The 13,053-nt window shown below is 51.4% G+C and overlaps 2 protein-coding genes across 3 annotated transcripts; both read left to right on the forward strand.

Annotated features, from left to right (window-relative positions):
• The first annotated feature begins 704 nt into the window (after positions 1-704).
• LOC123080776 (probable NAD kinase 1) lies at positions 705-7,961 on the forward strand. Of its 2 annotated transcripts, none has more exons than XM_044503722.1 (11): positions 705-992; positions 1,284-1,391; positions 2,286-2,469; positions 2,595-2,714; positions 3,341-3,633; positions 3,775-3,869; positions 4,167-4,270; positions 4,720-4,793; positions 5,425-5,503; positions 5,827-6,134; positions 7,217-7,961. In XM_044503722.1, the coding sequence occupies exons 1-11, from the start codon at positions 924-926 to the stop codon at positions 7,259-7,261; spliced, it is 1,479 nt and encodes a 492-aa protein (XP_044359657.1). In that variant the 5' UTR covers positions 705-923; the 3' UTR covers positions 7,262-7,961. The 2 variants fall into 2 exon arrangements, with proteins under 2 accessions (XP_044359657.1, XP_044359656.1); XM_044503721.1 differs by lacking the exon at positions 7,217-7,961 and adding an exon at positions 6,539-7,196.
• Positions 7,709-11,511, forward strand: LOC123080774 (probably inactive leucine-rich repeat receptor-like protein kinase At3g28040). The gene is made up of 2 exons (XM_044503720.1): positions 7,709-9,513; positions 9,603-11,511. Exons 1-2 carry the CDS (start codon positions 7,709-7,711, stop codon positions 11,221-11,223), a joined length of 3,426 nt encoding a protein of 1,141 aa, XP_044359655.1. The 3' UTR covers positions 11,224-11,511.
• Positions 11,512-13,053: the final 1,542 nt, after the last annotated feature.

Raw genomic sequence — 13,053 nt, forward strand, 5'->3', positions numbered from 1 at the left:
TTGAAGCTAGATGTTGAAATTTTTTGTCTCAAACCAGAAAAGGGGAATTATAGAGGTTTGTAATAAGTCTTTCGTCTCTCACTAAGCAGCCTTTGGTATTTGAATCCTGCATGCAGGATTAGTTTTGAATGGAGCAAAACTCGCACGATAGATCTGAAAGGAATAGCAAATCCGACGTCAGGTTTGAAAGCATGGTTGACCGAACGTTGTTTTATGGCAAATTTAGTCGGCGCGAGGATGCAAAATTTAGTCTACGATCACGACAATTTTTTGGCAAAAAATAAATAAACTAAGTCGGATTTGCCATGCTTGCCAGCTGAACTTGCCAGCCTCGGCAAAAAAAAAAGCCACAAAAAACGACCGGTTTGCCATGGTAAAAAAAAATCTGATGTCAGATTTGTTATCAAGTCCTCAAAACTTATATCAAAATTCTTTGAACCAAAGTGCTCTTAATTGGAAGGAGCAGGAAATACTTGGGGCCGGGTGACCAGGAGGTTGGGAATTTGAACTGAATCGTGGACCTCTTCATCCCCCATCGCCCCGTACCGAAGCAAATGAGAAAGATCCATCCTCCCTCCCACCGGCGCACGCGTCGACCTGACTGCCCAGCGGGCCCCGCCAGCCCCTGACCCGGCCACGGCCAGTCACCTCATCCCATCTCCCGTCGGCGTCAGCCCGCCGATAAATAGCCCGTGAATCGGGGGTGCCCGGCAACAGCAACAGCCTCCCCTCACCCTCGTCCTCGGCTACTTCGGCCCGCGCAAGCGCAAGCGCCCAACCACCACCACCTCCACCTCCACCCACCCTTGGCAAATCCCAGGCCACGCACGTAGCAGCACACCACCACTGCCCCGCCCCCAACAAGCAAGCAGCCCCGAAGCGAAAGCAAAACAGGAATCCGCCAGAGCGGAGCGGAGGAGGCCATGGCCACGGACGCGGCGCTGAGCCAGCCGGATCGCGCCACCGTGACGCTCGGCGAGCCCGCCCACGAGGTACGCGCCCACGCCTTCCGATCCGGCCGCCGCACTAGCTAGTTCTTTTTTGGGGTGCGGGGGCTTTCGGCTTCGGCGGCCGGGAGCCCGAGCTGGGGCCGGCCCCGCCGCGGCTTCGCTCGCCCCGTGGCTCGCCGCTGCTTCGATTCCGGGCATTCCGCGCAGCTGGTGCTCGGAATCGGCGAATTGCGATTCCGCTCTGCTACATGCTGCTGCTGCTGTTGCTGGTTATCTGAACTTCTGAAGAAAAATATCGCTGTGCTGACGAATGCTTCGTTATCTCTCTGACAGGAGGCGGTCCAGCAGCTGGTGCAGCAGCCGGACTCGAGGCTCCGGAGCCTCAACCCGGGGCCGATACCCATCCCGGCGGCGCCCAGCTCCAGATCGCTGCTGGAGAAGGTACGTACTGAGCCGTGAAAAAAAATGCGTGTCGCTTTCCGGGCCATGCCGTACGCATCTTCTTCCTGCCCGCTTGCGCTTCAGTTGCGTGCCTGATGGCCTGAATCTGATGGTCATGGGATTGGGCGGCGCTATCTCCAACCAACTAACCACAGTCCGTTGTACGGGTCCGCACGTTTTTCAGTCACCTAACTCCGTTGTCCTGCGGTTGGGGGAATGTTTGAATTCCACTCGACATTAGTTTACTTTCCCGATTAAACAAATGCAGTGGGTATCATCAGGCTATCAGCTCGTTTACCCAATCTTCGTGGTGATTTCTTCTATTAGAAAAAAAACGTGCGGCTCATTTGCATCTGAGCCTCTAAGGGTCAACATGCATGTAGTTTTGCAGAGTACAATTCGAATTCCTAGTCAGGATTTGACAAGCAAACATTTCAACTCGCTTGCATTGCTCACTTTACTCTGCGATTGTTTTAGTCAGTATAGGGTGAATTGATTATTTTCCCCAGTTTAGCTTTAGAGCACCTGTTCTATGTAAAAACTGAGTTCAGTGGGGGTGGTGGGTTAATAATATAGCTTGTATGCTTGTATGCGCTTATACGTTGAGCTGATCTGGAAGTCCTTCAGAGCTTGTACATTTACTTATTGGGATTGTCTGCTGTAATAATATAGCAAGGCTAAACTAAGGTGAACATCTTCTTATAATGTTAGCTCGCAATCGGTTTATTGGCTTTGAACTGAAAAGGATTGAAGTCCCCACCCCTAGGAAAAGAAAGAATTGGAGACATTTTGAAGTCCCCACCCCTAGGAAAAGAAAGAATTGGAGACATTTTGACTCTGTTCCCCTCATCAGATTTCTCATTGTCTTATTGACAGACCTTCGCTGTATTTCAGGTTTCCGATCAAACCGTAAATCTGGATCTCACAGCCTCGCATCAAAGTGAGAATGGCTCCATCTCTACAGTTAGCTCTACAGTTAGTTCAGTGGAATCAGAGAAAGCAGCTTATGAATTCCTTGCTCAAACTCCTATCAAGTCAACTGATAAACACCTTGTGGAGTTTTCAGAGGCTATGAGAAGTAAGGACACACGCACTTTCAGATGACCCTACCTGAATCCTTTTATATAACAGTTGCATATACATATTGTTGTGATTTTTACCTGCACTCCAAATAGTGACTGGTACAATTTTGTCAATTTGAAGCTGTTGCAAAAGCACTGCGACAAGTTGCTGAAGGGAAGGCTGCTGCTCAAGCGGAGGCGGCAGAGTGGAAACGGAAATATGAGTTAGAGACGGCGCAAAAGCAACAAACCAGAATCAAAGGTAAGATTTATACATTTGCAGTTGATGCTTGTACTATTTACAGTCTGTATCATCCGTTGAGTTCATAGTTGGTTTAATGAAGTGCCATACTAGTTCAGGTCACTAAACAAATAGTTTCCAGATTCTCAATGATCTGAATTTACAGCTGGTATTTATCACCATGTGTTTACAAAAGGAAGTTTTCCTTATGAAAGTACCATTCAAGGCAAATCTAGACGTTTACACACAGATTGATGCCCATAGCTGTCACAAAATGATGCGGCTTGTGTGTCCATATGCGATAGTGATGGTGAGTTTATCTCACATTAGGAGTATCAAGTCTACAGAAGTATGATACAATGTATAGCAACCCTGGCTTAACCATTTGAGGCGAAAAAGGACAGAATCCTAAGCATAGTGCTGTATTTCTGTAGTCCCACTTCACATGAGGAAGGCTTTATTAAATTTCAGTCTTGGGTCATTACAGTGTGCTTTCTGTAGTTACACTTTTTATTTTTCCAAAGGGAGTATCATACTAGTAATTGGATGGATCCCAAAATGGTTAATCCATACCTTACACCATGAAATACATTATGCTGTTTTCCAACCCTTGAGAAAAATCTAACTGGACTGTTAACCTTGTGCAGACTGTGGCACTTGTACCGATGATAACCTAGGGAAAATGACCAGCCAACTATCACTTGAGGCACCTGCATCTGACCAAACAGGATGTTGTGGAAACCATGGGATATGTTCACATGAGGTTCTCCAGGACGAAGTTCCTGGACCTAACCCAAGACCTAGTCTCAGTATGGTGGGAAGAAAGGCATCATTTAGACTTTCATGGGGATGCAACGGGAACAAAAACGGCCAGCACAAGCATGACTTTGTTTCCTTTGAAAAAGGAGACATTACAACCGCAGAGCGCAGCAGTAAACAGGTTGAGCTTCTCCTCCTGTTTGTTTCATTCTGAAATAAAATGTTGTACCTATTTGATTCGGGTACCTGGAATCACTTGATCAAAGAATTTTCATTGTTAAACATGTCTCTCTTTCCTTAACAAATGATACCTTGGTTTCAGATCTTGCTGAAGTGGGAATCCCGGCCACAAACAGTGCTTTTCATAACCAAACCTAACTCCAACTCTGTTCGCGTTCTCTGTGCTGAAATGGTCAGGTGCGTTCTCTTCTGTATTTCAGCACTGGTTGCTATGGTCTTACTGTCATGTTTATGTGAACCTTATCTGTGAACATATTCAAAAAGTGTATGTTTTCCATGTTTCTGAACTGTGAGTTATTTTGCTACACATTCAGCACTGCATGGAGCACTTGTCTTCAGTTAAACATTTACTTATCCAAATTATCTTGATATCATTGATTCAAGCACAGATAGGTTATATATGCCATCATGCTATGGTAAAATATGTATTGCACTTGCAGCACAAACTCTGAAGTGCCATTTATTTTACTGCAGATGGCTTAAAGAGCACAAAAATATTAATGTCTTTGTGGAACCGTGGGTTAGCAAGGAACTTCTAACAGACGATTCTAACAACACAGTGCAAACATGGGATAATGGTAAGATAATTTATTGCATGTAATGCAGTCCTTTCATGCTGCTCCAGTTTAGTCATTTCAGAACATTAGATATAATTAAGAATTAATTTATTATTTCAGCTATGGACCAGAGTTTTTTCCGTTTCTGATATCCTTATAAAGGAAGAATGGTCCTGATAACTGAATCAATCTGAATAGATCTCCTTACACTATATATATGCAAATCATTATTGGCCGAACTGTACACAGTATTAAAGCTGTGCTTTTCTATCAAAAGGACTAATAAGTTGATTTAGTTGTAGATTTAGGACTAGCCCACCTTTCATTGTAGGATTACATTGTCCTTTTTTTTTTTAATTTTGCGTGTTATTGTGTTTATCTTTGAGTTCTGTTAGTTAAATCTTTCCATTACTTAATCTATTTGCATAGCACCGCCCCTTTCTCTGCAACTAATTAGAAAATTCTGATAGATGACGACAAAAAGATGTTGCACAAGAAGGTTGACCTCATTGTAACTCTTGGCGGTGATGGAACTGTTCTATGGGTAAGCAAATACAATTCTTTGGTCTACTTTGTAAAGCATCCTTGCATATTCTTGTATGGGCTTATGCTTTTGTATAATTTTCATATAGTGGCCACCGAGTTATAATTTGTTCAATGGCTAATCTACTTCTATTGTTATTAGTACACTACTTATTAATAGTTCTCTGAAGCGATAATTGCCTCCCTGGTCAGGCATTGCAGAGCTTTAGCCTCCTGTCATGTTTTTTGAATATGAAAAGCCTTAAGGGGATCATGCGGACTTAATAGTTTGTTGAAGGTTTACATGCATATTTGGTCAATAATTAATATGTGGTACCATTGGCGAACAGCTGAAGTAGAAGGTCTAGAGATCTCTCCAGTACTAGTTCTTATGGTAGTTGCCACTTCAAAATGGGAAATTCTAATACAGTTTGCTGTGACGGCTAGGAGTTTCATATTAGCGTGCTATTTTGTTTGACAAAAGTAGACATCCTGTGTGCTATTTCAAGTACTGCCATCATTTGGCTTGACAAACTAGATTTTCTGTCAAGAGAAACTAATTGCTTGCAATATTCTTATTTTGATCTGTAACTTCACGTTCAGTTTCTGCTGTACTGCTACTGAAACTGGCTATTGATTTAATCTCATGACAGGCGGCATCATTGTTCAAAGGACCAGTTCCTCCAGTTGTTGCGTTCGCCATGGGATCACTGGGTTTCATGACACCGTTTCGTATCCTTTATGATCGATTATGAGTGTTTGCTAGATATGCTGCTAAAATTTGATGGTTATATGACGTCTATAGCATTTTTGTTTTAGCCTTTCCTAGCACTATTATCTGTCTGTGTGAGCTGGTTACACGTAGTATAAAAAAAAAAGGAAGTTTCATGTTCATATCTAGCATAGTTGTTGATGATTGGCTATTCCGACCTATATTTTCAGCAAGCCTAGATTTTAATTGGTCTAGAAACCCCATGCCTGCTAGCAGATAAATCAATCGCACATGATGGTTTCTATTCTCCTGTTGGCATCAGTTGTCCTTAACCTGTTTTCAGCAAGCGAGCAATACCGTGATTGCTTGGACAACGTGCTGAAGGGACCTTTCAGCATAACACTGAGAAACCGTCTCCAGTGTCATGTAATCCGTGACGCAGCCAAGGACGAGATCGTGACCGAGGAGCCAATCCTGGTGCTAAACGAAGTTACAATTGACCGCGGAATATCATCCTACCTTACCTACCTGGAATGCTACTGCGACAGCTCATTCGTCACATGTGTACAAGGGGACGGACTCATCATATCAACCACGTCAGGAAGCACAGCATATTCGTTAGCGGCTGGAGGGTCCATGGTTCATCCACAGGTATGCCCTACTCTGTTTTACGATCTGTAACCTTGTGTTTGCATTATTGCAGTAAATTTTGTCATTATTAGTAGTTAAAGCGACGCTTCGCTCCAAGTTCATTTTAGTCAGCACAGTGAAGATGGATGATTGCAGGCTTTAGCTCTGTTAGTACCAATTGTACTTTGCACTGCAACCTCTCCTTTTCGAAGTGGCCTGTGATTTGAGGGCTCTCTGACAAAGCAAAGAAGTGCAGTTAATCTCTTGTTTTCTACCCATTTAACACTTCACTCTGCCCTCAGATCCAAGCCAATGTCCATCCGAATAAGTTTTGCTGTTTTCCCCGTGCCACTTCTCCTGTCCAGCGCTGCTGCTTTGGTGCCTAACCGTTGGTGTCATCCATCCATCTGCATCTGCATCTGCAGGTCCCCGGCATCCTGTTCACGCCGATCTGCCCCCACTCGCTGTCGTTCAGGCCGCTGATCCTGCCGGAGTACGTGACGCTGCGCATCCAAGTGCCCTACAACAGCCGGGGCCACGCGTGGGCGTCCTTCGACGGCAAGGACCGCAAGCAGCTGGCCCCCGGCGACGCGCTCATCTGCAGCATCTCCCCCTGGCCGGTGCCGACGGCGTGCCTCGTCGACTCCACCACCGACTTCCTCCGCAGCATCCACGAGGGCCTCCACTGGAACCTCCGGAAGACGCAGACGCTCGACGGCCCGCGCGACTGATGGGATGCTGCTGCTGCGTTGTGTTTGAGGCTTTGAGCTGGGCAATGGCAAGGCGCCCGTGGATTTGTTTGGTTCGTATCTGTTTACTGTTTGCCTGTAGAAGTTGGCCGGAGGTGGAGTAGTGGTATGTATACAGTGAGTGGCCACGGGTTCCTTGGGCTTGATGCAATGTATGACAGCACAAGTGGCAAGCGATGTGCTCACGTGGATGTAGTATGGGATTAGTACATGTGGCCATATGGATATGGGAACTGGCAGCAGCTCAAAATGTAGAGAATATATGTACACACGGCATGTATAGTCGCACCGTACCCCCCATGATGTGAATGAAATAATACATTCGTTGGTTACAGTTTTTTTTTCTTTTTACAGTTGTGCAACCAGGCAGTTTCTTTTTCGAACACACCGGGCAGTTGAAGGGCAATGCATGTGTAAAGGTAAGCTTCTTATCTACTGTATTTTCATCAGATTTATTTTGGTTTAGTTACCAGAGTAAAACAGAGAGGAGTGATTAGCAACAGCATGGGCCTAAAGCATATGTTCTTTCAAATCCAATCCAACAACAAGCTGACATGAAAAAGACACAAACCAAGGCTAGATTTACTTCTTGTGTGGCCAAAATCACGCTCCATGTTCGTCAGACAAACTTGTCTGAATCACTCTGCGTGGCATTCAGAGCTAGCAGTTACAGTACAACAAAGTGATCTGCCCAAAATCATGCTCTGAATTCCACCGCTACCACCAGTGGACTAGACAGGCAGACGGACAGTAACAGCGCCCGTGCCTGTGCCTGTGCGTCGCCGCGCCGCCTCAATTGCCGCGCGCGCGCGGTGCCTTCTTCCAAGGTGGATCGCCCCGGGGGCCATGCCCGGGCGGCAGCGAGAACGTGAACTCCTTTGTTGCTTTCCATGCGTCCAACCTACCCCCACCCTCAACGCTCACGGGCGCCTCCACCATGCTCGAACCAAATCGCCCAGCTCGCCCACTGTACCACTCACTCACTGTCCATCTACCTCACTAGATCTGTCCATCGCCGTCGATCGCCACCTCCATATCACTCCACCATTGCCATCCCACTGCCACTCCAACGGTCCAGCCCATCCCATCCCGGCAGCGTCAGAAATGGCGGCTCCGACCACCGTGCTCCTCCTCCTCCTGCTGCTGCTCTGCGCCGTCGTCGGGCCGCACTCGGCCTACGCGGACGCGCTGCCGGAGCCGGTGAACGAGGAGGTGCTGGGGCTGGTGGTGTTCCGCTCCGCCCTCACGGACCCCTCCGGCGCCCTCGCCGCGTGGGCCGAGTCCGACGCCACGCCCTGCGGCTGGCCGCACGTGGAGTGCGACCCAGCCACCGCCCGCGTGCTCCGCCTCGCGCTCGACGGCCTCGCCCTCTCCTCCGCCTCCGGCCTGCCCCGCGGCCTCGACCGCCTCCCGCGCCTCCAGTCGCTCTCCCTCGCCCGCAACAACCTCTCCGGCGCCCTCCGCCCCGGCCTCTCCCTCCTGCCCTCCCTCCGCCTCCTCGACCTCTCCCGCAACGCCCTCCACGGCCCGCTCCCCGACGACCTCCCCCTCCTCGCCTCCCTCCGCTACCTCGACCTCTCCGGGAACGCACTCTCCGGCCCGCTCCCGAGCTCCTTCCCGCCCGCGCTCCGCTTCCTCGTGCTCTCCGGGAACAGGCTCTCCGGCGACGTGCCCGCCGGGCTCGCCGGGAGTCCGTTGTTGCTCCACCTCAACCTCTCCGGGAACGAGCTCTCCGGCGCCCCCGACTTCGCCAACGCGCTCTGGCCGCTCTCGCGGCTCCGCGCGCTTGATTTGTCAAGAAACCGCCTGTCCGGCCCTGTGCCGGCCGGCGTCGGCGCGCTGCACAACCTCAAGACCCTCGACCTCAGCGGCAACCGCTTCTCCGGCGCCGTCCCCGAGGACATCGGCCTCTGCCCGCACCTCGGCGCCGTCGACCTCAGCGACAACGCCTTCGACGCCGAGCTCCCGGACTCCATGGCGCGCCTCGCCTCGCTCGTGCGCCTCTCCGCGGCCGCCAACCGGCTCTCCGGCGACGTGCCCGCGTGGCTCGGCGGCCTGGCCGCGCTGCAGCACCTCGATTTATCGGACAACGCGCTCACCGGCGCCCTGCCGGACTCGCTCGGCGACCTCAAGGACCTCAGCTACCTCAGCCTCTCCAAGAACCGGCTCGCCGGCTCCGTCCCGGAGGCAATGTCCGGCTGCACCAGGCTCGCCGAGCTGCACCTCAGGGGCAACCAGCTCAGCGGCAGCATCCCCGACGCCATGTTCGACGTCGGGCTCGAGACGCTGGACATGTCGTCCAACGCGCTCACCGGCGTGCTGCCGTCGGGGTCGACCAGGCTGGCCGAGACGCTGCAGTGGCTCGATCTCTCCGGCAACCAGCTCACCGGCGGCATCCCCGCCGAGATGGCGCTCTTCTTCAACCTGCGGTACCTCAACCTCTCCCGCAACGACCTCCGCACGCAGCTGCCGCCGGAGCTCGGCCTGCTCCGCAATCTGACGGTGCTCGACCTCCGCAGTAGCGGGCTGTACGGGCCCGTGCCCGGCGACCTCTGCGAGTCCGGCAGCCTCGCCGTGCTCCAGCTCGACGGCAACTCTCTCGCTGGCCCCATCCCCGACAACATCGGGAAGTGCTCCTCCCTCTACCTACTGTAAGACTTCTTAATTTGCTACACATTTTAAAGCAAATAATTTCACAAAATTTGGGTGACAAAATTTGATTGTTTTGCTGCCATGGCAGGAGCATGGGGCACAACAGTCTGACGGGACCGATACCGGCGGGCATGGGGGAGCTGAAGAAGCTGGAGATTCTACGGCTGGAGAACAACAACCTCACCGGCGAGATACCGCAGCAGCTGGGCGGGCTGGAGAGCCTCCTGGCGGTGAACATCTCGCACAACCGGCTCGTGGGGCGGCTGCCGGCGTCCGGCGTGTTCCAGAGCCTGGACGCGAGCGCGCTGGAGGGCAACCTCGGCGTGTGCAGCCCGCTGGTCGCCGAGCCGTGCGTGATGAACGTGCCCAAGCCTCTCGTGCTCGACCCCAACGAGTACCCGCACGGCGGCAACAACAACGACAGTGACCTCGCGGCGAACGGCGACGGCAGCGGCGGGGAGGCGGTGCCGAGGAAACGGCGGTTCTTGAGCGTGTCCGCCATGGTGGCCATCTGCGCGGCGCTGTCCATCGTCCTCGGGGTTGTGGTGATCGCGCTGCTCAACGTGTCGGCGCGGCGGCGGAGGGGTGTCGGAGGCGGCTCCGCCGATGGGCTGTTCCAGGGGAAGGAGCTGGAGCTGGAGAGCAGCGTGGTGTCCGGCAGCTCGACCAAGTCGAGCAAGCTCGCCGCCACGGGGAAGATGGTGACGTTCGGGCCGGGGAGCAGCCTCCGCACGGAGGACTTCGTGGGCGGCGCGGACGCGCTGCTGAGCAAGGCGACGGAGATCGGGCGCGGCGGCGCGTTTGGGACGACTTACCGGGCGTCCGTGGGCGAGGGCCGCGTGGTCGCCGTGAAGAAGCTGTCGACGGCGAGCGTGGTGGAGTCCCGCGACGAGTTCGACCGCGAGGCGCGCGTGCTGGGCAAGGCGCGGCACCCCAACCTGATGCCGCTCAAGGGCTACTACTGGACGCCGCAGCTGCAGCTCCTCGTCACCGACTACGCGCCGCACGGCAGCCTGGAGGCGCGGCTCCACGGCAAGGACGGCGGCGCGGCGTTCCCGTCGCTGACGTGGGCGGAGCGGTTCAGGGTGGTGGCCGGCACGGCGAGGGGCCTGGCCTACCTGCACCAGTCGTTCCGGCCGCCGGTGATCCACTACAACCTGAAGCCGAGCAACATCCTGCTGGACTCGCGGTGCAACCCGCTGATCGCCGACTTCGGGCTGGCGCGGCTGCTCCGGAAGCCGAAGCAGCAGCAGCAGCAGCCGGACGGCAACGGCGGCGTGGGCGCGATGGGCAGCTGCCGGTTCATGCAGAGCGCGGCCATGGGGTACGCGGCGCCGGAGCTGGCGTGCAGCAGCCTGCGGGTGAACGAGAAGTGCGACGTGTACGGGTTCGGCGTGCTGGTGCTGGAGCTGGTGACGGGGCGGCGCGCGGTGGAGTACGGGGAGGACGACGTGGCCGTGCTGACAGACCAGGTGCGTGTGGCGCTGGAGCAGGGGGGCGGTGGGGACGACGACGCCGCGGCGGAGAGACTGGTGGACCCGGCGCTGCGCGGCGAGTTCCCGGAGGAGGAGGCGCTGCCGGTGCTGAAGCTGGGCGTGGTGTGCACGTCGCAGATCCCGTCCAACCGGCCGTCCATGGCCGAGGTGGTCCAGATCCTGCAGGTCATCCGGGCCCCCTCGCTGCCCGGCTGCACGGCGCAACTTTTCTGACACGTTAAAGTACGACGACCAGAGCAGAGCTAGACGAGATCCATTGATTGGCATGCAGCTGGACGTACTACGTACCATGGCCATGCATGCATAGCATGGATCCGCGAGTAGTACGTACGTGCCGACGTGCATATATTGATGCTCTCCACTGTGTGTGTTCGTGTCACGTGTTTGCTAGTGAAAATTAATCAGTTACTATTAAGGTCCCGGCGTGCACCTCTTGTATACAGTGTGTCGTGCTGCCTTTTTCTCTTATTGTGCTTTTGGCTTGGCTTTTGGACGTCAAAATGTGAGTGATGAGAGGCATTATTTTTCTACTGTTTGAAAGCGATGTCGCTAGCTAGCTCTCGTGACTGTTGTCTCCGGTCGAGCTGTCACGGAAAGTTGGCGTACGTGTTGCAATGCACTGTGCGTCCGTGCCCACTACAGCGCAGAACACCGTTATCTCTTCTCATCTGGGCGTTACTTTGTTGTTTCCTTGTTGACTGTTGCTGCTGCTTGCATGAGCTGCATGTGAGTGCACAGCAAGAGCATGCGTGAACTCCGGGTCCGCCGTGGATAGATTTATGAATGTATGCGTTCACCGTTTGGGGCCCTGCACGGGATCTTAGATTGGATTTTCAATTACGGACAGGAGGCTTGGCATTTTGCAACATTGCTATAGTACCTTCGATTACCGTGCACTGATTCTCTCTCTAGCTTCTGCGTGTTCATGGGGGTATATACCATGTGTCTCCTACCGAAGATAATTAGTTAAGGTCCCGACACAATGTGTCGTGTTACTGTTTTTCTTGGCGTTTTATTTTGCTTTTGGATGTCGAAATGTGATTCCTGACGCATTCTCTTTGTGAGGGCACTTCCAATGCTCCTATGTTAGCACGGTTTCATAGATAAAAAATATTATGTGACATCCTATTTAATGAGGAAAAGGAGATCTTAGCTTCAAAACCAAGAGATCTTATAACTTCTCTATGATATACTAGTGCACTGAGACTGCTATATCTAAACATCTATTTAATGTTATTAGATATAACTTGACATATAGTGCCCTGAGATTGCGCTGACTTTTCTTTCATGGACATTTGCCTTGCATAGTTTTAAAATGAAATTGTCTTAAATATATGCATGGGTGGGTTATGGTTGACTTGTGTATGGGTAGGGGTATGGTTAGTCTTTGAATTGAACTCTAGCAATCTGGGCTTCTATATGAATAAGCACCGCATATTGTAATCAGATTGTTAAAGGGCTACTGAAGAGGCAGGGCGATCTGACCGACCCAGGACACATTGTTTTTTAGATTTGCCAATGCCGACTAGTATAACCAATTAAGTGTTGTTGTTGAATGGAGGTATGTGGGCGGTCTGAACTTTGTGATGGAGAGGTTTAGTATTTCTATGCATAATTATTAGTACTTATTGTTGGTCTTCGAGCCATATGAGCATACTTATCTACTATTTTAGTGTAAGATATGTGAACTGTGTATCGAAAACTTTTTTCTCTCAGTTGGTCGTGCTGCGATATCCAATTAATTTGAGCACAACATGCACACAATGTGTGATCTTGGAATGCATGACGTGTGTTCTAGAGTATGATTATGTTGTATGTATTGAGAAGTTGTTTTGCATCACATCACATTAGTGAATTCCAAGTATACTTATTGATGCTAATTGCCATTATTGTTGAAGTATTTTATGCTATACATGTAGTCAGATCACAAGGCAACAAGTTTTCTTAATAACTTGTCTCCACACCTGCAATTGAAGTTCATCCCTTAGTCCAAAGCACTTTGTGGTTTCTTCCAACATTTTGAAGACGCAAGAGGGCAATACA

Source organism: Triticum aestivum, chromosome 3D, assembly GCF_018294505.1.
Source record: "Triticum aestivum cultivar Chinese Spring chromosome 3D, IWGSC CS RefSeq v2.1, whole genome shotgun sequence".
Classification (NCBI taxonomy): Eukaryota; Viridiplantae; Streptophyta; class Magnoliopsida; order Poales; family Poaceae; genus Triticum; species Triticum aestivum.

Excerpts from the sequence above, each read along its gene's own strand:
- LOC123080776 (XM_044503721.1), top strand. The coding sequence starts at position 924 with ATGGCCACGGACGCGGCGCTGAGCCAGCCGGATCGCGCCACCGTGACG. Across the intron at positions 2,715-3,340 it reads GCAACAAACCAGAATCAAAG|ACTGTGGCACTTGTACCGAT; the intron begins GTAAGATTTATA and ends AACCTTGTGCAG. Across the intron at positions 5,504-5,826 it reads GGGTTTCATGACACCGTTTC|CAAGCGAGCAATACCGTGAT; the intron begins GTATCCTTTATG and ends ACCTGTTTTCAG.
- LOC123080774 (XM_044503720.1), top strand. The coding sequence starts at position 7,709 with ATGCCCGGGCGGCAGCGAGAACGTGAACTCCTTTGTTGCTTTCCATGC. Across the intron at positions 9,514-9,602 it reads TGCTCCTCCCTCTACCTACT|GAGCATGGGGCACAACAGTC; the intron begins GTAAGACTTCTT and ends CTGCCATGGCAG.